Source organism: Drosophila ananassae, chromosome 2R, assembly GCF_017639315.1.
Source record: "Drosophila ananassae strain 14024-0371.13 chromosome 2R, ASM1763931v2, whole genome shotgun sequence".
NCBI lineage: Eukaryota > Metazoa > Arthropoda > Insecta > Diptera > Drosophilidae > Drosophila > Drosophila ananassae.
Window position 1 is genome coordinate 26,654,817 of NC_057928.1, and position 26,836 is coordinate 26,681,652.

At 49.7% G+C, this 26,836-nt stretch overlaps 1 protein-coding gene across 13 annotated transcripts in view; it reads right to left on the minus strand.

The window, feature by feature from the left end:
- Window positions 1-26,836, minus strand: part of LOC6507547 (supervillin) — a 97,050-nt gene that overhangs the window by 50,583 nt on the left and 19,631 nt on the right. For 8 of the 13 annotated variants that reach the window (XM_044715005.1, XM_014909819.3, XM_014909814.3 and 5 more), the window contains exon 2: window positions 20,052-24,177. In XM_044715005.1, the coding sequence (XP_044570940.1) occupies window positions 20,052-23,988 (3,937 nt within the window). In that variant the 5' untranslated portion in view covers window positions 23,989-24,177. Of the gene's footprint in view, window positions 1-2,494; window positions 3,145-13,554; window positions 13,806-20,051; window positions 24,178-25,940; window positions 26,127-26,836 lie in introns of those variants that run through there. The other 5 variants (XM_032454656.2, XM_032454658.2, XM_032454662.2 and 2 more) reach the window with 5 other exon arrangements.

Here is a 26,836-nt window from a genome sequence, read left to right on the forward strand (position 1 = left end):
ACGTTCTTAGACCTTTATTAATGCCGGATGTATTCTTTAAGAAAAGGAAATATTTAAAGAAAATATCGCCAGCAAAAAATGTTTGTGTGTGGCGCTTTTCATACCAAGCATAAGCAGTTCCAATTTATAAACAATATATTTCGGTAACAATGACAATGGCCGAGAGAGAGTTGAATGAACAAAACTCTATAAGGCTGCCAGGAACGTACCAAGAAACGTGTGCCGGCCGCAATTTGTTTTCATCCGAAACTGCACGGAAAATATTATATTTCCGAATGCATTTACGCAATGTCTAAATCCGGCCGTAAACAAACGAAAATCTTGCAAGGCAAAGTGCCAGCGTGGGATTCTCCAACATATATTGACCGAGTTGCATGCCAAAATCCAAACCAGAAAACAAATAAGCCAGCACACCGTTGGCAAAGTGCCGCCTTGCGGGTTATTCGAGAAAAGCGATTTGCAACGAACTGTATCACAGCCTGGCCGGGGCGCAGAGCTTTCCTTTCCGGGAAAGAGATAAAACTAAGCCTAATTATTACGCTGGAGTTGAGGTGGAAACAGCTGGGAGTTGGTGTAACTGAACCGCTTCGGGCGACAATAACAATTACGGCAGCAGGCAGCAGGCCACAAATACAAACTGCTGTCAACATTTTTGCGGCTTCGCTGCGTTGAATTACCAAACGCTTCTGCTTCTGTGGCTGTGTGTGGCAGCCAGGCTGATTGATCGATTGGGTCTTGGGCCTTGCGTCTTCGAGTGCCGCAGTCCCAGGTTGCATAATTAATAAGGGGCCGAGCAGGGGTGGGACGGGGTGGGCAGGGGCAAGGCTTCAACTTGCTGCAAATTCATATGCACTGTCAAGGCAATCCCGGCCAGAAGCAGAAAAAGAACACACTGCACAAAAATGGCAGAGATGGAAAAGAAAAAGTTGAATCAATATTGGCAAGAACTGGGTTCTTCAGGAGCCCCTGCCACTGCGTTTGCAACAGCAACAGGGGAAAAAACAAGGCATGAGAGGCGGGCAGGCAGCAATGTTGCAACGTCGTCTCGGATTATTTTTAAAAGCAAGGGCAAACTGCCCACGTTGAAGTGCCACCCGGCCACCAGTGGCCCTGCTTTTTTCATGCAATAAACACACATTTAATTATCAACAGCCAGAAAACCCTTATCGAAACTGCCCATAAGGGGTCAGTTCTGGGGAGAGTCTGGAGGAGCTCTGGCGAGTCTGCACCTCGGTAATAACATGTTGGGCAATCAAAGGCGGTGATGGATGTGAGTGGGTGCCTGGCAGGAAATTGGGTTAAATAAAGTTCACCCGATACCGATTCTTAAGCGTGGGATGAGTGGGAATCAGAATCTCTAAAGGAGGATGGAATGAGGCATCTTTAATGCCCCAACGACGCTGCAATCCGTGGGCCTCTCTGAAGAGGACCTTGACCTCGTAAAATAGAGTCATAACATTGTAATTTTGTAGTCCATACCGCCTGGAAGGAAGGTAGTCCATACCGTCTATCTAATAAATAACCCAGGTTCAATCACGCCAAATAAAGAATAATTCCCTGAACGTAAATTATTTTATTGATGGCCATCAACATTAATCCGCTCGCTGTAAAGTTTAGATCTTTTTAGGTTCTCTGAACAACAGGTCGAGTATACAAATGACCCCCCATTTCTGAACAGCTTTATAAGCTGGTCTCTTAGCAGAACTTGACCCTTTTAAAGCCAAATAAAGTGCCCATACACCAGGTCGCAGGCCAAAGAGAATCAATAGATTAGGGGGCCCTGCGCACCACAGAAAATAAAACAAGTGGTACAGAAACAAAGCCCACAGCCCCGTAGACAAATGACATAATCTCTGTGGGTCCGGCTCGGGCTCTGGGTAAAAAACGTATAAATAAAATAAAAAGCATTAAAACAAACGATCTGCCAGACAATAAAGGGTCGAGGTGTCTGTATCGCCAGGTGCTGTTCGGATAGTTTGGAAATGTCGACAATATCGAAAGACAATACGTCGAAGCCGGGTCTCCAGCGACCACTTGGTGGTAAACAATGCCAATACAAATCATTAACAGTTATTAGACGACAATCCGGTGAACAGGCGCGTATATACGGGAAATCGTGGAGATAACTGGCGACGCCATCGTTTAAAAATAACGAATTGCAATAAAATGGGACTCAAGGGTCTCAACCCGCTTTGAACCAGTAACTATACTATTGTTTCACACCAAAGAATTTGTCGGGACTTTGTCGGGCTTCCCGCTAGCTTCGATTGGAGAATGATTCACTGCAGACTGGTATTCGAACCACTTTCTTCAATAGAAGTATAGTACTTTGGAAGTATATCTCTTTGAACTCGTCAACCATCAACCACGTTCCATTTGCCTAATCGGGAGTGCCCATGACCCGCGTACACTCACTGACTGGCATCTGATACCCTCTGGGGTATCTCTCAGATACCCGCTATCAGTGGCGAAAGGCGTAGATTGCGATACTAACTGCGATATCGGGACATATCCAAGATACTGCCGCTGCTCCTGGTGCCGTGCAGCTGGTACTGCCGGCATTTGTCCGGGGCGTCCAGGTTCAGGACCCCCTCGCGGATCAGGCACTCCTTGATGGCCAGCATTCTCGGCCGAAGAAGTCCAAGTAGCGCAGCACAGTCTAGACAAAGGCCTGGCTAAAATTGGCCGCCCGATGGGTGATGGGTGGATGGGTGGATGCTCGCAGATTTTCCTATTTTATTTTAGAAAGTAAGACACACGCGTCAAGTGTTTGTTTTCCCCCTCCTCGGTCGAAAAGCGAAACGGATTTTTGTGTTTTTTGGGTCTGTTATGTGTAGGATTTGTGCAGCGACTATGGCGACTACGCAGACCCGCGGAGCCTGCACTTGAGGCGAAAATAGAAAAGCGCTTTTCACTCGCGTCAACTTGCAACGTGAAGAGAGACACTCGACGAGTCGTCTTCTGTTGTTCCACGGTTGCCTCGAGTTGTCGGTTTGTCGTTGCAGCTCCCCGCTTTTCAGTCTTTTAGTTTTTTCTTTAGATGTTTGTAATTGTAATTTCCCAACGGTTGCTCGTCGACGTCGTCACGTCGTCCGTCTCGGCGCTAAACGTTTTTGCGACTGAGCGGCAAGCGCTAGACAAAAGTATCTAGAACCCAGCGCCCGTTCTCTGGCTCGGCTGTGTGTCGATTTTCATTCTTTATCTTTCAAAGAGACTCGACTCGACTCGGCGAAGCAAGGGAACTAAAACAAAACGAACAAGCTGCTTGCGGCTGCGGCGCAGCGGCCGTGTGTTGGTGCGTATCTGTGTGGCGGCGGGCGAATCTGTGGGATACTCGACTGCGCCCGTGTGAGTTCGTTCGAGCAGAAGAAGCGAAATCAAAACAAAATAGCCAAAACAAAACGGAAAACGTGCTGCAGCGCCAACTGCCACAAGGCGTGAAAGACTTGGAAGCTGCGGGGGCCCAGATGCAGTGGCGGAGCAGCGCTGTGGGAGCAGGGGGATCACTCAGTGCTGCAGAAGTGTGTTGAGTGGAAAGGAGCGGTGGTACAGATCGATGGCTCTGAGGAAAGATGCTGCACAGTAGAATCGATTGGAGTTGCACAAGTTTTCGAGATTTCAACTCGCACTTGGAACTTTAAAACTTGAACTGTTTGCGGGGCCTTCTATTGATTGAATCTTGATTTGAATCCTAAAATGCAGCATCCATGATGCGATTCCACCTCTGCGTGTGGCACGTGCCACTGTAGCTCTCTGCAACATCTGACTGCATGTGTCGCCAGGCCACTCCATCCAGCTGCGGCAGAGACCGCTCTGGAAATCTGGGGAGGAAGCGGATGGCGTCGAGTGCTCCACATGACGCGCAAAAGCAGCCAACAGCGGCCAGAAAAAAAGCTCATTAAGCGGCAGGAGAGCCAAAGCCAGAGCCAGAGCCAAAGCCGGGCCAGAAACTGAAACAGAACAGAATTGCGGCTTCGGCATTATCTGGTTTATGAGGTTGGGCAACGGTAAACGCGAGAGGGGCGGCGGCACGGGAGGGGCAGTGCAATGGCGGACACTAATGAGTGCGTGCCATAATTGGCCCGGCCGAGACGGAGAAGGGGGATGCGGAATCCCAGCTACCAACTGGCATTCTGGCAACCTGTTTGCGGCCAGCTGGGCGTATACTTGATATTTTAGAACTGTGTGCCAAAAATCCCCAAATAAATTGTTTACACAGGGAAAAAAGAGCTACTACTATTTAAAAATAAATAAATATGGTTTAAAATATAAAATGGAATTTATTTTATTCAGAAATGTTGAGTGTGCCTTGGAACTGTTTTGTTATTCAACCTGTGCCGCCCAGGCGCTTCAGTATTTATGTGGTAGCCTTTGTTCGGCCGCCTTTGTGCGTGTTCTGGGCCATATGCCAAATGTCAAGCGGTATTGTGCTTGAACTTTGACCTCCGAGGCCCCCGTCCCCCGAAAACATTTGCATGTAAGCGAGGGCAACTTTCCTCGACTGAGGATTTCCACAATTATTATGATTATTATATCAATTTCGATGGCAGGCCAAGGCGAGGCTCCTGAGCGGGAATCGTAGTTCAGGCACGTGCCGTGGGGTCAGCTGGGGTCTCTGTTTCTGTTCCCATTGTCAGTGTCAGTGTCACTCCGGAGATAAAGCTTTTCTAGCTAATTGAGTTTTGGCGAAAACAAAACAAACACTTCCGCCGTGGGCGTCGGTCTGGGGAAAAGATATACATCGAGATATAGAAAGCAAAACAGCGATAGCTTCCTGCCACTTAAGCGAGACAAATTGAAACCAGAGAGCGCCACCTAGCATCGGTTGCATCTTGATTTATGAATTGAAATTATTTTGTGCGGGAGATTGTGCTTTGAATTGTATTCGCAATCGCACTCATAGTCGGGTGTTGTTGTGCTCGTTAGACCTCTGATTGCGCTGCCTCGCTTGTCTGCCCACTCTAGCGACTCAGGTTCTTGCCCCTTCGCTTCCGTAATGAGTGCACTCCGCGCCGTGTTACTACACCCGCGTAGTAACACGTAGCCACTAAAAATAAACGCGGGTTCTGCCGATACAGCGGTGATTGCGCTAATAGGTCTGCTTTCGACTGATGGAGAGTAGAATTTTATTGAATTCGGACCTCATTTTACCTCTTAGGTGATTTAAACATTGGGGGCTGGCCTTGTGGCCTCATCCTGGCCACTTAATTAATATTTAATGCAGCGATTACTCCACCCGCCCCAAAGCCCAGCCAGCCTGTCAGATTCATGAGCCACTCCGCCGCGAGCGGCAGTCGGGAGATTTTCTGCATTATTTATGTCAATAATTGGGTTATTAATATGCAGGATACGTGGCGTATGATTGATGCCCTGCGAGACGCACTCGAACAACTGAATAATGCATGATCCCGAAGTGATGTCACCGCCCCATCGGCAGGGAGATAGGCGGCACACCACTTTGCCAATTTAATCGAGAAACTGACAGCGTGGGAGGATGAAATAAAGTTTTTGGCGGATCAGAGCGCCCTCAAATTGAGTTACACTTCAGAACTATTTCTTCGGCCAACTGGGGATGTGTTCCAGGGGGTAGCCAAGCCGGGGCTCTGTCAAGACCAACCGGAGAGACCAAACAAACCATAAAAGTGTTTGTCTTTCGGTTTATCGACCTTTTCATCCATCACTGGCTTCGCCCCTTCGCCCAGCTGAGGCCGGGCGGGTGGGAATATTGGACTTGCACAAGAGTGAAGAACATTTAGTGGCGCAACCACAGAACGCATTATTTAGCAATGAAAGTGGATTAGCCGGCAGTGCCGCACTCACAACTGACAGCAGCCAGCTAACCTACTTTTACCTGTGGCCAGGGGGAGTGTGGCGGCGGCGGTGGCTTAAAAAGCGTGTCAATATTTGTTACGCCCATTTAACCAGTTTAAAAGGCGTTATCAGGCTGGCAGCGACAGGATGCCGCTGCACAGGCACAACTGTGAGCCACTTTCGGGCAAAATATGCCTCAGTTTGGGCTGGCAGAAGGCTAGGGGCTCTGAGGACTGCAATAGGCGCTGGAGTGCGATCGCCTTCTAGCCCGTCATTGTTCGCACTTTGCCGGCGCAATTACCTCCGACAATTAAGCCAGAACAAGAACGAGCAGCGGGCTGGGGAGAGTGCATGCGAGGTGCACTTAAAACGACACAAGGCGACAGCTCGCAGACACGCCACTGCAGAAACTGGAAAAGTAAATTAGCTATGGTGGAGAGCCACAGCCCCGCGCAGGAGGAAACTGAGAAATAACTTGATCATCAATGGCGGAGCTGTCGCAGCGCCATTTAATCGCAATTAAATTATGTTTAATTTGAGGCACATGGCTCCAGAGTGGCACAAGCTACAGGATGCAGAGCTTCAGAGGGGTTACTTAGAAATAGAGGCTGGTGTTAGAGATTCTTGCAACTAACTGGGAAAGATGTTTTCCTTTATACTCAATATTTTAATTATGTTCCTATGAACTGCCGTCGTGTGTGCTTTGGAGAGATAAGAATGGCGTGGCTGATAGTACTCTGACGGTGCTGATGACGAACATGGCTGACTTTTGAGGCTGAAGGCAGAAACATTTCAATGTATAATATGTGGTCTCTTGTGAGCGATTATGGCGCAAAGCGAGTAAACACTTTTTTGTTGATGTAATTCAGTTGTGGGCGCCGGAAACAATCTCTGGTTTTTTGCAAGTCGAGGGATTAGACTATTTTGTGGGCGGCTGTTTGTTGCAAAAGCCAAAGCGCTGAATTGCCGAAGAATATAAATCCCAGAGACTTCAGAGAACTAAACTTCATTCAGTTTAGGAAAATGGTTTATTGACTCGGGGAATCCATTCAGACCCCGCTTTACATTCAACGCCCTCGAAGTGACTAATCGGTCAAATAATGATGTCACTATTGAATCCGTGAAGTTGGCGGGGACTTCTCAGCGGAGAACAGTCTTATCTAACAAGCTTTTGTTACTTTCTGCCTTCTCCTCGAGTTTACCTTCGAGTATCGGGGTCAAGTGTGCCGCTTTGTATTGTTTATATTACCATTATTGTGCCGTATATTTGTTTTCTTATTTTTCGCTTTCGGGGCGTTTTCCGAGCTTTTCAATTGAATTTTTCAGCGTCAGTGCACGTTGCAAATTACGTGGCCCTTGAAGGTGGCAAGATAGTGACGACAAGGCATGGCTAGTAAGCTTGGAAATAATGGGCTCTCATTGGCAACTAACCCAGTCACTCGAATGCGAGTGGAGTCTGCTGCAATCGAAGGCATTGGGAAAACGGCCGCAAGAAGCGAAAGTCAAACTTAATTGTTTGCAAATTCGGTTAGAGGGCTGCTAAGTAGGACGATAATTGGGCCTAATGATGATGCCACTGGGAAGCCCCTTCCTCTTAAAGACTTTCCCACGAAAGAGTGCGAATTCGACACTTTCTGTAAGCCCAACGCATAATTGATTGATCAATAAAATCGAATTTATATGGAAATTGTCCAATTACGAAGCGTTAAAACACAAATCTGACAGCAAGCCAGGCGCTTATGCAACCAAAGTGGCCACAAAAACAATACCGGAGCGCGGCAGCGGGGAAGAGCCAGCAAAATGCAAATTCAAGTTGCATTTTCATTTGGTTATGCCTGAACAAGAGTGAGTGGAAATTTGAATGCAAATGCCCAACGAAAAGGCTCGAGAGACACGCCGACTTGAAGATGGTGTGGCGGGGAAAAGGGCTGCTTATAAATTAATTAACAAGGCGTGACATAATCGAACTGAAGCAGGCAGATGAAGCTGTTTGGAGTCAGATTTACGAAGTATATTGTTTGGGCAGAAAGGATGCTGATGGAGTTTTTTGTTAGGCGACTAGCATCCTGAGTGTTTTCCAATCTCCATAGTAAAAGGCTTCTGTCGAAAGCACAGTGGTCTTGAGGGACTGCACTCTGTCTTCTGATTTCAATAGCAAAAGTAACATTATCATTACAATACTTTTCGCGTTTTAAGGAAAAGTGAATCACTAAGAAGCCACAGTGTATCAGCTGTCGGGTCACTTGCGCTGAAATTTTCTAGCCAACTGTGCCAAAGTTTCCCGGAATGCAATATGGAAGTTATGCACTTCGAGGGCGTGGCTCAGGGGCTTAGTGTGCCAAATAGTTTCGGCAGGGCAGTAGAAATGCGCCATCGGGGGAAGTGCAACTGCGGAATTCAATTATTGCTAAGTGCCCGAGAGCCGCAGAGCTTTAAAGCAGAATTTTACGACGCCTTCAAATGCCCGGCCATCCAGGTGACTTTATTCCGCACAGCCACATTTGTCGTTCTGTCATCATAGAGCTCGTCGCCGCCATCAATTGGTTTTTGGAACCCCATTCACTCAGCTGTCACTCAGAAGCTCATTAATGGACCGAGACCCTTTGGCTACTTTCCCAGCCCCTGGCAAGGAGCTGTCAAAAATTGTAGCGCTGTCTCGCCGACAGACAAAGGACGAGGCCACAAAAGACAAGCCGAGCTCAAAAGTATTTATCGTGTTTGCAGGCGAAGGCATCTCCGGATGCCACATTCACAAAAGCTCATTTTTGGCTGGTGTCTCCACGGATGAGTGCTCCCAGGAACGATGACACCTGACAGAAGGCGATCCTTAGTGGGCACGCTCCTACAGTCCAACAGTAGGCCCAAAGTGCCTATGACACATTTAGCCCCGCACCCGCCCGCAGTCATTTTGTTTGTTTACTGAACAGCCATAGGGCTCTGTTGGGATTATTATTATTGACAGGCAGTCGCCCCAAGACCGCACTTGGCGAAGGATCCAAAGACACGAATGCAAAGCCCGAAAGACAACAGTACAATTAACGAAATCACATGGCTTTTAACCAAAATAATTCTCAGTGCAAGGACACTGACGCAGGCCCGACATTTGTTACAACCCGAAGGAGTGGGGCGGGGGGCTTTCGTCAGTCAATTCAGTTGACAGCTCACAGGAAGCGCGTGGGGGAGAGGAACTGCCAGCGGAAGGAAGACACACTCGCCCAGTGACGGCCTTCCGAGAGGGAGGGATTACATCCATTCAGTGACGTTGAAAAGTCGCGCGTTCTGTAAATGCTATTTACGGATTTATCGATCCTGTTTGTACTCCAGAGCACCAGAGCCACACTTTATAAATTTGCCTTTGAAGCAATCAAATTTAATCAATGGAGCCGAGGACACTTTCTTCTCCCCCTCCTAGAACATTGCTCATACGCCGCGTTGTCTTATGAATCACGAAAGCAAATTTTTATAAATCATCGTAACTTTGGCCCGGAAAATTCCGCAATTAAGAGCAGTAGGTGGAGCAACCAAACAAACTCTGAAGAAAGAGATTTATGGGGCGAAGCCGAAGGAACAAAACGAATGATTTTCGTCGTGAAAGCAGGGGAGATGTCCTCCATACGCCCCGTTGTCTTGGCAATGGGAACATGGAGATGAAGTTGGGAAGCGGTCGTGGAGGTCGCCGAGGAAGATAACCCCGAGAACAACAGCTGACCTTTATGGCTGCAAATGGTAACCACACACTTGGGTTCTGGCCATGGCGAGAGCTCCGAAGGTAAAAGGTCGCATGGCTTGAGGGAGAACCCTTGAGGGCGACCACATTTTCTTATTAATTCCTCACTCATAGAGCGAACAGAATTGTTTTCGGTACTGCTTGGCAACACTGCTTGTGAAGGCCATGGGCTCTGGGTGTAATGCCATCCCACTGCATCATCCCAGCCCAAATGAGAGTTGGGAACCAATGCTTTGGAAAGTGAATCCCAATATCCAATGTGCAACTCTTCATTCCCCTGTTTTAGCTTCTAATCAGAAAGAGGGCAGCTAAATCGAACCGTAACCGAACTTACCGACCAACTGCAATCGGCGAAATGCAGTTGAGAGTTGGCATTGCCATGGCAACAAAAACAACAAACAAACACAGAGCAACAATGGCCGTGCGGGTAACAACAAAGCCTGCAACAATGGGGCGTGCAAACAAAACGCACGCCTCAATGCTCCAAGTAGGAATAAAAAACAAAAACAAATGTCCCCAACCAGAGCGCAACAACAATCAAAGCCCAGACCAGCAGCAGGTGATTATGTTCCCGCTTATGCCCGCTCCCATCGGCCCGACGGCCCAGTCGGACGCTATGTTCCCCACAGAGCCTATGAGTTCTACGCTCGCTGAGCACCGAATTAAATTATATCAAATTCGCGCAACAAGGCTGGAATGAAACGCACATGAAGAATGTGTCCATTTGAATTGAAAGCAGCCCCGGGCTAAAAATAACACAGCGATGATAAGCCGCAGGCTAAAAATAACAAATATGCTAAGTAGACGGAGCGAAAGAGTGTCGCGCGGGGGCTTAGTGGTCCCTCCTTCTGGGTTTGTTTGTCGGTCAAGTGTATATCCGATGCTGGAACTTACTTTACAGTTACGGAGTGAGAGACGATCTATCGCTTCTCCACTTGATCCCACTTTGATTCTTCTGTTGGGAGTCTGTTCCCCAAAAAAAGCTTCAACGCTCCACCAGTAATATCCGTAATATTGTTTGTAAATTTTAAATAATTTCGATGATTGTGTGGCGCACTTTTTGTTCACTTACGTAAGCCAGGGGTTCTACAGACAAGTCAGAGTTCAGGTTTCCCTGCAGTTTTGGGCTGGTGGAGTGTTTCGACAGTTGTTGGGCCGCAGGCCGCAGAAACTCTACGCGAGCAAATCGAGCATGACAATAAACGAAACAGTCGGCGCGGATTTGAAACGCATTGCTAAACTTGTTTACGGCGCACAGAGCCCCGAACAAAACACAGACCCACAAAAGCGACTCTCTGTAGTCAGAACGGAGTGGAGCAGAGGCGGAACCAATTCTACAACTGCAACGGCGTCGAAAGTCCGGGAAGCCGACCAACCGACGGTGGGGCGATCAAAACTCTGACTGGAAAGAGCCAGAGTTGGAAGTTGCCGCTGCGCCAAAGCACAGGCACCGGCACCAGCACCAGCACCGACACCGACGTCGGCAAGAGCTACGATGGAACGATCGCATGATCGTGCCTACAGATAGCAGAACGAGCGGAGTACGAGCGCGTGGGTGGGGTGGGGATTGGGGCCGCCGGTGCAGGGAGCCAGCACGTCGGAAAAAAAGCGAAAAGAACCAGCAACAAGAGTTACAGCAACTGCTGGAAAGGGAAAGGGCCTTCGAAAAGAGATTACTGGGAGAATCGGGAGCAGAAGAACTCAGTTTCTGCTCTTCAGGTGATAGCGACTTAACCCACCAATGTGGATATGCAGAGATCGGGGGGACTATACGAGTGTGCTACAAGGCCCAGTGTCTACAGTCTATAGATCTCCTAGAGAGGAGATCTCCATCATGTCACAAAGGAAAGGGATCATAACATCAATCTGAATCATACTAGTACACCCAAGTACTTCCTATGCCCGACTGACCACTGTCATTGCCCACCCATTCGCGCTGATTTCCCATAATTTCGCACATCTGGCTGGTATCAGTCGCAGAGGCCTTAATGACTCAAGCCGGAATGGAGGAAGAACAGAATCGGGCCGGCGGTGAAGAATTCGCCATTTTCTGCGAGTGTGGGGCGGTGTGGGGAAAGTTGGCGATGCAGGTGCCGTTATAAGCATTGCAATGCCCAAGAACTGATCATGATCTCCGGCGCAATTATGATGAAAAGCTCGGAAAGCAAAGCACGGAAATGCCATAGAAAATTGCTTAATGAACCGTTTCGCATCGCGTCTGCTCCCAATGGCAAGGCTGCGCACTCCCCGAGCTCTTCGCCCAGGTCCAACCAGTCGAATAGATCAGAGTGGACCAGACCAAATCAAATCAAATCAAATCAAACAGAACCGTACCAAGTTCAATGCCATTAGGCGCACCGCCGCTCTCCACAAAAGTGCAGACCCACTTCACGGATCCTCCTCGCCGAGAACTCGAAAATATTTATTGCGTAGGAACGGTCTGGAGTCTGAAACAAGTGCCAGCAAACATAAGGCTAAAAACGATAAAGAACCAAACTCTGGCTGCACTCTCTGGATGTAACCTGCATAGCTTGCTTTTATTTATATTGGATGATTTTTATTCAACTTTTTCGCAGATGTACTTCTGCTTGTGTACGTTTGTGGAGGCGGGAGCGACCATACATATTATATATGTGTACTAGGTTGCCCGTTGGAGGCTAGTGGAGTTGTCTCGATGGCTGTCGATGAGGACCAAGTTTAATGGATGCAGAGAAAAAGTTTAAGATGAGATTGCCTCTCGAGTTGCAAGATGCAAAGGAGGAATAGAAGCAGACCCGACTTCAATCGGAGTTGTTGAGATAATGAGGCATCTATTACAGGCACCCCCCACCCGTCATTGGAAACAAAAATCTTTCAGAATATCTTCCACTCACCCAAAAGCCCAAGAAAAGTCCGTCGGTAATAGCAAGGTGTTCAGTTTTCGAGACTCACCTGTAAAGAGATGGAAAAGGAAAAGTTAGGTTTTATTGTCGGGGAATAAATCACAAATCATTGCATGTTAATAGGCGAAGCACAAAATGTTGCCTCCGACGAGACACAGTGTTGCAAAAATGATGAAGTCACGTCGCGGGCTTTGTGGCACGTGCCCCGAAAATGTAGCGACAAAGCATAATTAACTAATTAATTTGCCAGACAGCAGGCGAAATTAAACTAAAGTTTTGAACAAGCGCAGGGTTTGGGCCGATACTTTAAACGGGAGCTAGTGGCAGGGGGTTGTGTGGGTGGTTTTCAGGAAAACACAAGCAAAAAACGGCTCGAGTTGGGAGATAGTTTCATTCAGGTTTCGCTTTGCTGTGCTCACATTTATTTGAGCTTTTATTTGCAAACATTTCAATTGCCAGTTGTTTGCGTTTTGGCCTTTGTTTGTTCCGTATTGTTTATGCCTGTTTGCTTGCCTGCTTTTACGACTTAATATCGCCTCGCCCCCAGCAGCCCCTGCGAGAGTTGGACGTTTTAATTAAAGACCCTTTTTACGAGTTCCGAAAAATCACGTGACATCGTCGACTCCGGTCAGACTCCATAAAATCGGAGCCCAGGACTGGGATTACTGGCGCCTGCATGGATGATCGACTGGGTTACGCTAAACGGAAGGTCGTATAACATTTCCCTCCCGATCCCATCCGGGCAGTAAAATGTTTTATGAAGTATATCGCAGATCCTATTCAAGTATGGTATAATACACTACATGTTTTTACAGCACAGCCTAACAAAACTCTTAAAACCCCCCCCAAAAACATAACTTTACAAAGTTACGTCTTTATTCCAAACTAATGACTCTCATTAAGGTTGTTTGCATGGGATCATGTTGCTATCTATACTTGACACAAAAATGCAAATTGGTGGAGCGCCATGGAAACTTAGTGTCATTTTGGCAGGGGGGCAATGATTAACTTTTTTAGCCGTCTGACCCAGGAACGCTGAGTTATGCAGGGTTCCTACCCCTTTCAAGGGACTCGACTCGCACTCAGCACCCTCATAGGCGTCCACTCCAGCTAAAGGACTTTTTAGTAGCTTACCTCTTTCGGCGATGACAAAGTTAGCGCTTCCTAATACGCCGACCCTCGTCTCGGACTGTTGGGGCTTGGTCTCAATGTTACCAAAATACAAATTTCTGTGGGAAGGTGCGTGTAAAAGTGGGCGTGAACGAAACGTTTGTGTACCTTCTGGGGGCGTGTGCGGTAGTGTGGTGCAATTAAATCGAATACGAGAAGTGGAACCGAGTCTTAAGTCCAAAAGGTTTATAAATACATATTTTTTGCTTTTTTGGCTTTAAATTGAAATTGAAATTTCAGCCCCTAGACTGCTACGTTAAACTAGAAGCTCCCCTCATTCTCAATATTTGAAGAAGCCTCTTTGATGATATTGTGAAGAGTGGCTTCGCCGTCAGTACAAGCGATGCCACTGGCAGTCAAATACAGCGTTGAGCAAAAAGGTTTGCCGGCATCCCTGAAGAAACCTGAGAAACAATCAGTTGGCAATTTTCTGCCACAGCCGAAGACTGTTGAAATACTTTTTGGCTGTGGCTGGTACTTCGTGCTTACGTGTCTCAAATACCCGTTATAATACGGTTTAAAGCCACATCTGCCAACCGACGATGGAACATAATTATGTTGAATCACTCGAGTATCTGAAGGATACACAAAAGCGGAACGGTGAATGTCAAAGACCCGAGTTGGCCAATATATATGTAGGTTTCTTCGGGCAAGGGGAGCTTGGGGAAAGCGAGGGAGTCACTTTAGGTGGCAAGGGTTAGAAGAAGCCTAAGAATACCAAATTAGAAGCGAACTAACAACGTCGTTGAAAGTAAAAAGTGTAAACCAGGGAAAAATCATATTTTAAAGTCTTAAACCATACAATGACTCGTCAGGACAGCCTCGTAGATACCTCAAACCAAGAGAGGAAAAGACTGCACTCAAAAAAGAAACATTTCTGAAGTAAGCTTGAGCCCCAAAATGCGTGGAAGTGGTAGGTGTGTGGGGGAAAGTCAACCGAGTTCAACGCCCCACGACAATGAAAATTGGCAAACAAATGTCAGACTGTCGCAGCAGGACAAAAGCGGGCGCTGGATTGAGGGCGGGGAACGGAGGCGTGGTGTTGGCCATGGAAGACGTGAACTAAGCATTAAGTGAAATGAATTGCACAAAATTATCCAGAGCAAAGCGAACAATCGATGCCACACAGTGCAAGCTAAAGCGGAAAATCAAGGTATGTTTAGGAAAGGGATGAAACCTCAAACAGATGGCTGTACATTCCGGAAAATTCCGCCTAACTGTTGCTGACCAGAAGGGGAGTGTGTTTCACCTGAAGCGGACACGTGCACTCACTCCCATACACATCTTATAAATTAATATTCCCCTCCGTAGTTGTACATGATACCACACAAATATGAACAAATTTAAAACTTTAAACCAACGAACCTTTTTCAGTTCTTTGAATATGCTTCCACAGTTTTATTTTACTTTCCGAATGTTTTCTTTTTTCACTAATCACTTTTTTGTGGTTTTCCCCCGAGGGTGGGCCGTAGATTTACGTAAAGTCAGTACTCCGTGGATAGCACTTGCACTCTGCCGCGGCAACTTCCGACTTGGTGGAGAACTCAGCGCAAACTGAGATTCAAAGCGGTGGCAGGCAACAAGGCTACGGACGGGTTTTCGCCACGACTCGGCAGAGGCAATTACTGCGTCGGCTGGAGAGGAGTGGCATTTACTTGCCCCAACGGCAACAACACCACACACACATCCTGAGCGTCCGAACAGCTGATTTTATAGCCGGTTTTTACACGCGCCGGAGAGGCACACCGCATGTGCCAACCGTTCAGGACAGCACTTGAAACAACTGGGTGTGCAATCGCCATTATTTGAGATTGGGAGGAAAAAGAAGGCCCTGGTCTTTTTCATATTTTGGCCATTTTCCATCCGATCCTTATTTGGAATGCCTTCAACGATGGAAAGATAGAACCTCTACCACTCTGCGTTAAAACCTCTGATGATGTATTTTTTGGGATTTCTCGTCAATTTTTCCGGAGAGATTTCTTCGAAAAGGAATGAAAATTGTCCATTGGGTCGGAGACATATGAATTTAATAATAATTCCAATTTATCCTGAAACACAGAGTATCGTCTGGTTATTTATAGTTCAGTTTGCAACAAGGCTTCAAGTAGTTTGAATTCGCCGTTGAGCTGAACTGTCTCCCATCGAGGCGAAATATTTTGTTTGTACCTGCGCAGTGGCAAGGACGATAACCAGGCAGCTCTCTCTGTGAGTCAGCCTGATGCCCTCTCCAGCTGCAGCTCCACCGAATGGAACATGTCACTTGCCCCGAAAGGGGTGACCCGTCTCCGCGGCCTCGGGCAGCAGAGTTTGTGGCCTGCCCTCATTCGATCAGATTGTAAGGGGAGTGCGGTAGTCCGAAAGGACAGAGCGGGCGAGGGGCTCCGCCAAATGTAACCACAATAATCCACGCAACAGTAGCGACCAAGCCGACTACTGACCACATGCACCAACTCAACTGGCAATCGAGACCGCAAAATGCTCGAAAACTGGAAAAAATCTGATTTAAATCTTCTAGGTTCGGTGAATAGGTAATGTAAGGCCTAATCACGAACAAAACTGTGCGACAGGTTTGCGAAACAAACTGAAAAGTTATATTAATACGTGATTTTCGGGGCGTACCATGCGGCGTATGAGTAATGCTGAAAAGGGAAGGCCTGCTTGGCTGTAGGCTTGATAGTAGTTATCAACTAGGGCGGCCACAAAAGGTTCTCAATGAAGCGTTACCGAGCCGGCAGCGACTCAGTGCTGGGGAGCGCCACTTGGACACGCCCCTCTCGGCTCCAGGGGGTGGTGTCAAGTGAACGTCGCTCATACGCCTGGTGGGCTTCCCTGCCACATTTAATGGGGTTAAGTGAGTTATGATTATTTCAGTGATAGAGGCAGGGCAGGGGGAGGAATGAGAAAAGGAACTTCCCACACACACTCCAGCACTCCGTGCGGCTTGGTTTATTTATGGCTGGAAACCTTCCTACATTTTGAGGTCCTTGGGGCTGGCAGCCAACCGAGTCGTGTTGGCCAAGTCCTGGCGTAGACAAAAAACAAATTAGAGCCGGGTGACATTTTTATTGCTATTTAGCCTGGTGAGTGCCAGTGTGCGTGTAACGAGAGCAATGCTCCGCTTCTGCCCCATCAAGGTGAACGAACTCTGGGGAACCTTTTAAATAATCTCTAACGAACTTTGTGGTTTCAAACAAACACTTCGTAGATCTAGTTTCGCTTTGAGTTGGGCCAAGATCCTCGACATGCCCGTAAATCATAAAAAGAGAGAAAGGACGTACCTGTCTAAACAAAAAATTAAAAATTAAAAGAAATTATAATTAGGGAAAAAAGGCTAACGTCCTTCCTGCGAAGGCGTGGAAAGGAGACGAATACGGAGCATAAAACAATAAGCCAACGCCAGTCTGAAAGCAGGACGACCGACCTGCAGTTGAATGTCCTTTTTATGCCACAACATGAACCCGAAGAAGGAGCAGCAAAAGTTTGAGCAGCTCCTTGAATGGGTGCCATTATGAGGCCACGACTTTCCCTTTTTTGTTGTTGCGGCAATACCGCAAGACGAATCTTAGCTGCGAGTTTCTTCCTTTTCTATTTGGTAAAATAACGTCGGAGAGGTTACAACTTGACGAGCAGTCGGTGACCCGACGAGACAGACAAATTTTAAACAGATTCCAGGACTGAGCAAATAGCACTACACACTGTTTGGTCCTTTGGACAAAGTTTCAAGTAACAAAAGTGGTTGAGGTTTAACTGGTAAGGTAAGTTTATACTTTGTATTTTGATAAATAAACTATCTCCAAGAACATAATTTGATTAGTAAAAGTTTGAAATGCCCACGGCTCTCGAAACAATCACTCATAGGAGGCGCTTTGAGCAAGGCGAAAAGCTTTTAGCGTAGACACAAACCCGAAGTCACTACGCTTTCTCCCAAATATTCCTCTAAAAATTTTTAAATATATTAAATTATTATTAGCAATACGAAACAAAACGCCATTTTTAGCAAGCAACAACAACCATAGTTAATTTTTGTTTTTGAATCCGGATTTTATTTATTTTCGAAAACACGTTAGTCAAAAATGGGCAACTAAGTAGGTAATGTTAGTGTTATGATTTTGGAAACCAAATTTCGGAATAAACACAAAAAGCAGAAACAACACAACTACAGCGTAAATGAGGTAAACTAAAAATAAAACATTGAGAACTGGATTGTTTTTAAATAACATTTTATTAATGTGATTTATTCGCTTCATGGCTTCGGGGATCCACTTGTCTGCCAAATTATATTAACATTAAATTATAGCGAAATAATATGAGTGCTACGTAAGATAAGTGTTCGCTGACAAACTTAAACTATTACACTTTTGAGCTGAAAGTACACAAGATTTTGGAAAATATTTCTGATTAGTAGACTCGCAAAGTTGATTAATTCGTTGGTGAATTTGTCGAGTTGCTTTTCGTAATCGGTGCTTAACATTAGGGTAGAGTACATATCGTGGATTAAATATTAAGTTGATTAATAAGTAGCGCGTAATTAGGTAAACGTAATAAAATCATTGGCACAAGTTGCAGTCAAATTAACAATTAATTAAGTAATTAATAATGGGAGTGAGTGAAAACAAGGAAACTGAGTAAGAACTTTTTTCTGGGTGATCCACGGTTAGATGCTGGATGAATTGCACAGTGGGTTCCAAATGTCTGGTTCTGGTTCACAATAAAAATTTGCACTTAACATAGAAGTCGAAAATACTTTTGGTTCGTGGAAAGCATACAGCTAACTAAACAATAAATTACACAATATCCATGTCCTATGACTAATTACGTAAATGGAAATATATAAGTGCACTTGGTGGCTGCAAACTAAAGTAGTTTTTCGCCTCCCCTCTCCCCGAGCATTTCTCCGTTATTACAACAAACACTAAATACCAGGTACATCACACCGACCGAGCTCCACTCTCCCCATCAGGCCAGCGCAATTGCAATAATTATAATCACGCCAATTATGATCAGGCACAGAGTGAGCAGGTCGTTCGGCGTAACCAGGCCCACGGTGCAGGCGACAAATACGTGCTCGAGAGTCGTCCACTCGCCGCGGGCTGCACCACCACCCGCCGCAGGGGCCACAGTTCGCTCCTCGCCGAAGACCGAGAGCGCCTTGGAGCTGGTGGTCGGCCGTTCGTCCTCGGAGTTGTCCTCCCGGGCTGGAAGTCCTTTGCGCTGATGCATGCCATCCTCTGCCCCGCCTTGCTCGCTTCGTGCTGAAGTGTCCTCCAATTGGTTGGCTTCCTCAAGGGGTTCCGATTCCGGTCGCTCTTCCTCCGCCAGATCCTGCTCCCCTTTCAGCTTCACTTCCGAAATGCTCAGATTCAGTTGTGGCGTCTCGTAGACGACGCTCTTGCGGCGCTGGAGGGGCCTGCTTGAATCGCTCTCGCCGAGATCTGCTGCATCCTCCTCCAAAACGAAGGGTAGTGCGTCCAGTTGGCTGGATTCCTGGCATAGTTCATCATCTAACTCGTCAAAAGAGGCCTCTAGTAAGCTAGAAATTTCTGCTTCGTCAGAATGCGTTTCGTCAAGGTGCGATGTCAACTCCTCACAGGTGCTCTCCCCATACCTACTGTCCACCTCGTCCCGGTTCGTCACCTGCAACGCTTCCGTCGTCAAGTTGTACACCTCCCTGCTCAGACTAACAGTGCCGTCCAGTCCGAGCTCCTGTTCCCCCGCCCCTCCACTGGCCTCTGACCCAATGTCCGTTTCCTGGCTGCTCTCGGGTTGCAATTCCTCCCTCAAACTCTCCTCCAGCTCCGCTTCAGTGGGCAGGGGCGGAAAGTCCTCCTCCTTGAGGGCCTCCCGGCTGCCGAAGCACTCCGTATCTGTGCGCTCCTCATCCGTGGACTCCGAGGCGCTGATCGAGACCTCGGACACGTAGCGCTCCCTGACCTCGAAGCGGCTGTTGTAGGTGGTCTGCAGCTCAATGGAGGCGTTCGCGTGGCTGACCAGGGGATAGTCCGTGAGACTGACGTTGCCCGAGTCCGGATTGGACGAGGTCTCCTCCAGGGAGCTCAGGGAATCGAACTGGGTCATGGCTGCGTTCGACGCTCCCCCGTCCTCCTCGTCCCGGTCCATTACTATGCGTACTTTGCTGGCATATATCCGGTTAAAGTTGGGCGACAGCTTCGGCGTGGACTCAGCGTGGTCGCCCAGGTCCTCCAGGTCATCGTGCTCCGGTATCGTCTCTAGCTTATAACTATGACTACTACAGGTACTAGCATTATCATTAGCGGTTGGATGGGTAACTGAGGTGGAGGTGCTAGTAGTAACATCAAGAGGGGCATTCAGAACGGGATTAGTAGCGCAATTAGCCGGATCGAGCTGGGCGGGATTAGTAGAAGTGGCATTGGCATTGGCAGTGGCAGTGGCAGTGGCATCGGAACTCGGGGCATCGCTGGCGCTGGGGTCATCTCCGTTACCTGTGGGATTAGTCGGCAGCTTGTGCCGCGGCTGCTTCGGCTGCTCCTCGATGCCAAAGATGGCGGCCAGCTCCTCGCTGGAGTTGTACTGCGACGGCGATGAGGTGGCGGAGGAGCAGGAGACACCCCTTTCGTGCCGGCTCCTGCCCCTCCGCTCACCCACCGGCGTCAGCTGCAGAGGTGGTGGAGAGCCCGAGGTGGTGACGACCCCGGTGCGATTCGATTCCTGGCTGAGATTAGTGGTGCTACTGATCGTACTGCTCTGGTTCGGATTCTGACTGGTGCTCATGGAGTTGGTGCTGATTGTGGTGCTCTGCGGTGTGGACTGCACCTCGTAGGAGGTAGTGCTGAAGGTCTTGATCGGGTCTGTGCTGGGTGCATGGCAGTCGCTGCTCTGTGACTTGATGTAGTCGCTCGAGGAGTACGGATTGAAGGAGGTGATGCTCGAGGAGAACGGGCGGCTGGCGCCCGACGGACTCGACGACTTGGCCAGGCAGTCGCTGCTCGAGCTGAACGAGCTGGCGGTGGTGCTCACATTGGGTGGGAAGCTCCCGCAGCCGCTGCCGCTGGTCATGCTGGGAGCGGTGGTTCGCTGGTCGTCCGTACTGGGGTGAGAGGCGGATCCCGACCCGGATCCGGATCCAGCGCTGCTGACCTTGGCCTGGCGCTCGCACTCCTGCATTATCTTGTCGATCTCCTCGAGCGTCTGGTTCGCGGCCCGGGGCTCTGGAACGGGACAAACGAGAGTGGCGTCACCCCCTGCATTGGCGTGGATGCTGGTGCTCATATTACAGGGGGCCAGGTTGTCGTAGTCCGGGTTGGCGGCGAGCTCGCTCAGCTGCCGCATGCAACGCCGGGCAATGTGCTCGATCTTATCCGACTGAATGGGGTCCAGTTTCTTGATAAGATGCGGCATTACCAGCTGCTCCCCACCGGCGCCGGTCTTGGTCGTTTGCTTCACCTGCAGTGCCTCGTGCACCACCACTGGGGGCTCGGTGGTCACTATGTCCTTGAGGATCTTCTCGCATACGGCGTTGGCTGCTTCGGAAACCTCGTCGATTGCTCGGATGAGCTTGCCCTCCTTGTGCAATTTCCTCTGGGGTGGCTGCTCCGCTTCCCGGTCCTCTGGGTCGGCGTCGGGCAGGGTCTCCAGAAGCATCTGGCCGCATCGCTTGGCTGCCTCGGAAACGGCCTCTATCTCCTGGAGCTCCTCCTCCAGCCGCTGCTGTTCGGGATTCAGCTTGGGCCTGGCCGCCGTAATCAGCGCCTCCTTGCGCAGTTCGCTAAGCTCCTGGCTGAGCTTGATGCTACTGGCCTGTGCATCCTGGGCGATCTTGGTGAGGGCGTCGTCCAGCATGGGTTCCGGAGTGACGTTTTTCCTGGGCGCTGGCACAGGCGCCACCTTGGAGGCCTCTTCCTTGGTCAGCCGCTCTGGGAGCTGGGCGATGGCTCCGCCCAGGCTTGGGTGTCTGAAGGGAATTGGGTGGTGCTTCCTGGCCAAGTCCAGCTCCGCGTCCTGGGCCTTCAGCTTGCGCAGGAGGTCCAGGGTGGCCGGTATGTCGTTGGGCTCGTCGGCAACCTCCCCCTGCAGGTTGGACATGCTGCCAGATCTCTCGAGGCTCTTCGACAGCTCCATGTAGCTGCTGAGGTCTCCTCCCGAGGGCTTTGCCGCGTCTCTGTGGATCAGGTTGTATATGTTGGCCGACTGGGTCCTGGTGGCCCGCTGCTTCTTCTGCATGGGGTACACGATGCTGGCCTTGTGACCCGGTGTGTCCTTTCGCAAGGCTCGGACTGCTAGATCGTCCTTCACGATGTCCGGGGAGCCACTCTTCTTTCGCGACCGTACCGGCTCCACGTGAAGGTAATCCGACTGCGGAGCCGGCACAATGGGACCCACCGGGATGCCGAATGGCGGCTGCCTCTCCGAGGAGCGGTGCTGGAGGTTGGCCAGCTGCAGGTTCCTGAAGGCCACATCGTCGCGGACGGGATCGGGTTCCCCGGTGGGAGAGTCCTCCTCATCGTAGTCGTCCGCATGGGCCAGAGCGAACTTCTCGAACTCACTGGGCGTGGGCACCCGGATCTTGGGAACGGCCTCCACCTTTGGCTCTGCCTTCGGTTCGGGCGGCTCCGAGAGACCCAGAGACTTGTAGATGGCCTCCAGCTCATTGATGGCTTCCTCCAAGTTGGCCGGCTTCTTCCGTGGGAAGAACAACGGCGGAGCATTCACACTGGCATTGCTCTGTTTGCGTTCCGGGTAGACCTGAGCCGGGCCCTGCTGGTGCTGCTCCCGCTTCTCGGCCACGTACTCCTCGTACTTGTTCGGCAGATCCTCTCCAGAGCGTCGGTTCTGGTAGTGGTGCGGCATGGAGTTGGTCTTCTGCACGTCCCGGTGGCGGATCTCCACGTAGTTCTGGCTGCCACACTCATGGCTGGGCTTGATGTGCAAGCTGCCGCACACGATGTTGTCGTGGTCCATCGGAGGAGCGCTCCTCTTGGGCTTCTGTACCTCGGAGTACATGGGCATCGGATAGGTGCGAAGCTCGCTCAGCCGGGAGCTGGAAATCGATCGGGGCTTGGCCAGCGGGGGCTGGGGAGCGGGCTGGGGCGTGGGCAGTCCACTCTTGGACGTCCTCAGGATTCCACTGGAGGGCGGCGTGCCTGCTCCGCCCGCCTTGCCGCCAGGATCCATCATGTGGATGGGTTTTCTGGAGCGAGGAGTCGCGTCGGCCACGTAGTGGAAATCAATGCCATTCGGCAGCGACTGCTTTCCGGGGTGCGCGTTCCTCTCAGATCGCGTGATGAACCTCCTGTGTTGTGGTTGCTGCGGCTGGCCCGCTGGCGGGGCACTGGCGATCGAGGAGGTGGGCTGGGAGTTCAGCGAGTGCACCGACTGGTAGTGCGGGGGCTGCCAGATCCGGTCGTCGGACACGCAGCGGCCGCTCTGGTCGAAAGCGTAGGACACTGGCCGCAGGTCCCCGGAGCTGGATCCCATTTGGCCGGAGCCGGACACATGGACCCTCCGCAGGGGATCGCGGGGAGGTGGCGGAGGAGGCAACGGCTTGCTCTGCATCCTCCCGCCCGTGTTATGTAAATGGATGTGGCTGTCGTAGCTGATGCTGCGCTTGCCGTCGCTCTGCATCGTGTTCTGGAGGCTCTTCTGCTGCTGCGGCTGCTGGTGTGGCTGCCACTGGACATAGCCGCTGGCGGGGTTCGTCGGCTGGTAGATGGACAGCGGGAGCGGCTGGGTTTTATAGCGTGATTGCGGATTAACATTCGCCGGAACTCCGCCGTGACTCGGCTCCCCGTCGCGCGACAGCCTCTTATAGTATCGCTCGTTCCTCGCCGCTCTGCTGCGACGACTCTGTCCTGGGCCGGTGGACCCCAGATGGATGCTCTCGTCGCTGCGGTACTTGGAGAATGTCGAGGAGTTCAAGGATATCAGCTCCTCTTCGCTGGAGTGGCCCGGCACCTTGGGCCCCCGTTGCACCGAACGGGACTTATGTTGCTGAAGGCCGTTCCCCTGGTAGACGGGCGGCTGTTGGAGCAGCATCCTTCTGTCCAGGGAGTTGCTGTACCTCTGATAGTAACCAGGCTGGTTCTGGTAGTAAGGCTCCGGAGGAATGGCCTCCACGGGCAGGAAGAACTCGTTGTCAACGGGGTGCGGAGGATGGGGTGGTGCCTGCTCCTGCTGGGGCGACGCCACGATGTGGTCGAATCGGCTGGAAGCACGCGAGCCTTTTCCGTGCTTGGACTTGGGCTTGCTGCTAGTACTCTGGCGCTGGGAGGGCACAAATCCCGCCTTACGGTCCTCCTCACTTGACGAGGCGCTCTCCGCCTCCTTCTTCTTGCGGAAGAGCCGCCCGAAGGACCACTTCTGCTTGCCGAAGAGCTGCTGCGAGGAGCCCCCGATGCTGTGATTGCCCCTCAGCCGATCCATGTTCTCCTCCTCGATCTGGGGGTGATTTTGGTGAGTGGATGTGTGGTGGTGGTTCTGGTGATGGATGTCCGCGGTGGTGGTCGTGGTGGCGATCACCTTCGAGTCGTTGTCGTCGGCGCTGTTCCGGTCATCGGCTAGCTGGAGCTCCCTGGGCAGCGGCAACTGGGGCCGCCAAGTGGTCTGAACAGTCTGCAAATAGATCGAGAAGCGCACAGATTAGTTTATTTTGCTCGAATGGCATCGCGCTAAATTAATGGGTAGCCATAATGGCTTTCTGTTTGCCTTTCCGATAAGATTTCATGCACTGGAAAAATTTCCACCCATCGTTTGAAAACTTGTCTGTCGATCCAAGCCCCCCACTCTGACAAAACTACCTACACTTGTACTCCCATTGCCTGTCTATTTCCAACTGATTCTCGCAGTGTAGGGCCAGTTGTGTTAACTTGTCCCAAAGGCCGTGCGATAAGCTCGCTGCCCGGCTATCTGAGAGGTTTTTGTGGTTTACGACCTCACGTCGCTCGCATTTACATGACAAGCGGGGACAGCCAAGGTATCAGGGTCGTTGGTCCCCTAAGTCATCTAAGAGTCTCTAGATCTCCGACAAGCCGACAGCAAACTGTTGCTGCAGAATTTGCATGCAGCTCCCACGCCAAACATTGAATTAGAACGGAAGCAGCTCTTTATTCTGCAATTAGAGGATCTGTAGAGCACTCGGGAGCTTTTCCGAGAGAGCATTCCGGGGGTTTCTAGATAACAATCTTATCAGTCGGTTTATAAATAATGCGTGATGTGGCGTTGCGAATTCTAGGAAGGCATTGAGCATATTTGCCCATGATCCACCAAGGCCCAGGCATGGAAACTATACAATCTAATCTGACGCACTCCCACTTGCCAATTGAATTCATTTATTTAATTTCCATCATTTCATTTCAGTTTCAGGATGGTTTCTCTTCTCGGACGGGCATGAGGCAGAAGCAACAAACTGAATTGCGTGTGAAAATCGATTATTTTTGCTCTTTCGGAAGGGATATGTGTTTGTTTACACAGAAAGCTCTGCACTGGGTCGGTTTGGGCAGCAGGCGGCATGTGGGATCTAGACGCATCATTTCCGCCGCTGACGCCATCCGAAATATCTAAAGATGATGGGAACAGAAAGATCTGAAAGGGCTTTCTGTGCCCAGAAAATAAACAAACAGCCGAGGGGAATCATAATCATAACGATATCACGATGGTGTCGAATGACATTCGATGCGGATTCGATATGGATTCTGGACATCTGTAGTTCGGATCACTTGAAACACTGGCCAATAATACAACCCATCTGGAAACCTTTGAGGGGCTTATGGAATTTAAATGACACTCCGTTGGGCGCCTTTCAAAGACTCGTAAAATATTTTAGATCTATCTGTGTTTCGACAGATTCCCGGACACACACATATCGTGTTGCGGTCACCATTCCGGCAGTTGTCAACATTGATTTATGAATTGATGCAACATCTCCCACAAAACTGTTTCAGTTTGTCAGAAGTCCTCAGCCCGATTGTGAATCACACTGTTTAGCGTCAAACTATAATTTTGATTCGGACTATATAGCCGTGTAAATTACATGGGAAATTTTTCTGGGGAATCTGCGGGTTCTGAACAGCTGCGTAATGTCGGGCAATGTGCCAGTAAAAAGTAAGAAAAATCATAGGTATATACACGGAGCAGCACACATCACTCATACGCAGTGCGTACTATGGCGTAAGCCGCCGACAAAACACAATAGAAACACATCAAACGTGCGATTGTATCTCCGGGGAAACTATAAATAAGCACTCGAAACTCCAGCTGCAAAAACGGAATGAACTGGCCAGCGTTCAGATTCCCCAATCCCAAATGGCAAATCCCCAAAAAGTATAGGCTGAATGCTTCAGAAACTTATAAATAAACCGGGCGTTAGAAGTACACACTGGGAACTGGGAGCTGTGAACTGGGAGCTGTGAACTGCGGGAAATTGTATTTTCGCAAAGTCTATAGTCTTTGGGGTGAGTTTTCGGTTTGGCCACAACCGAACTGAGTGCAATCCGTTCTGATTCGATCCGACCCGAACACGCGCGCTCTCTAGACTGATTACGGCAAGGAAAACTTTCCGCCAAGATCGATTCGATCGCACAAGCAGGCGGCACTACAAAAAAGCTCCAACCCGAAGCTCCCTAGCAGCTATAGAACTTGGCGCATAGGGTGGGGAACCGCCGAGAGAACCGTTTACATGGGCGAGAGATCCCATCCCCGAGGGCGCCTTGGTCGGCGTCTCTCAGGGCTCAGGGCTCAGTGCTCAGGGCTTGGGTAAACAACGAAATTTAAACTAAATCGATTTCCTAGATTCGGGGGATTCATTAAACGAGTATTACGAAGGCAACGACCCCTTTCTTCGCCAGCGGCGTTTAATTAAGGCCGAAAATACACAATTCAATTAAGTGGCGGCCAGGTGAAGGCCCAGCCTCCCATGGCCCCTCGCATTCTTCCAGGGAAGAGGCTGGCATGTGTCAACTTTTGTTTTTGAATCCGTCGGCCGATTAACAACCTCATTAATGTCGTGCGCCCGGAGTATCTGAAGGGGAATGCGACCAGAGCAACTTATGGTTATGAATGCTTTCCCGAAATAGAACCCCTATAGTACTGATCGAACTCGTTCCACTGGCGTCAAATAAACATGTCTGAGTGATTCAGTGCGAGCGGCGAAGCTACCTAGTGGCATCGCCTGCAGCGGCAAGGTGGGGAAAATATTTGGACAGCTTGGAAAAGCGAACTCGCAGCCACAGCACAGTGAGCTATGCGGAAGATTCAGTCGCAGAGACTCTAGAGT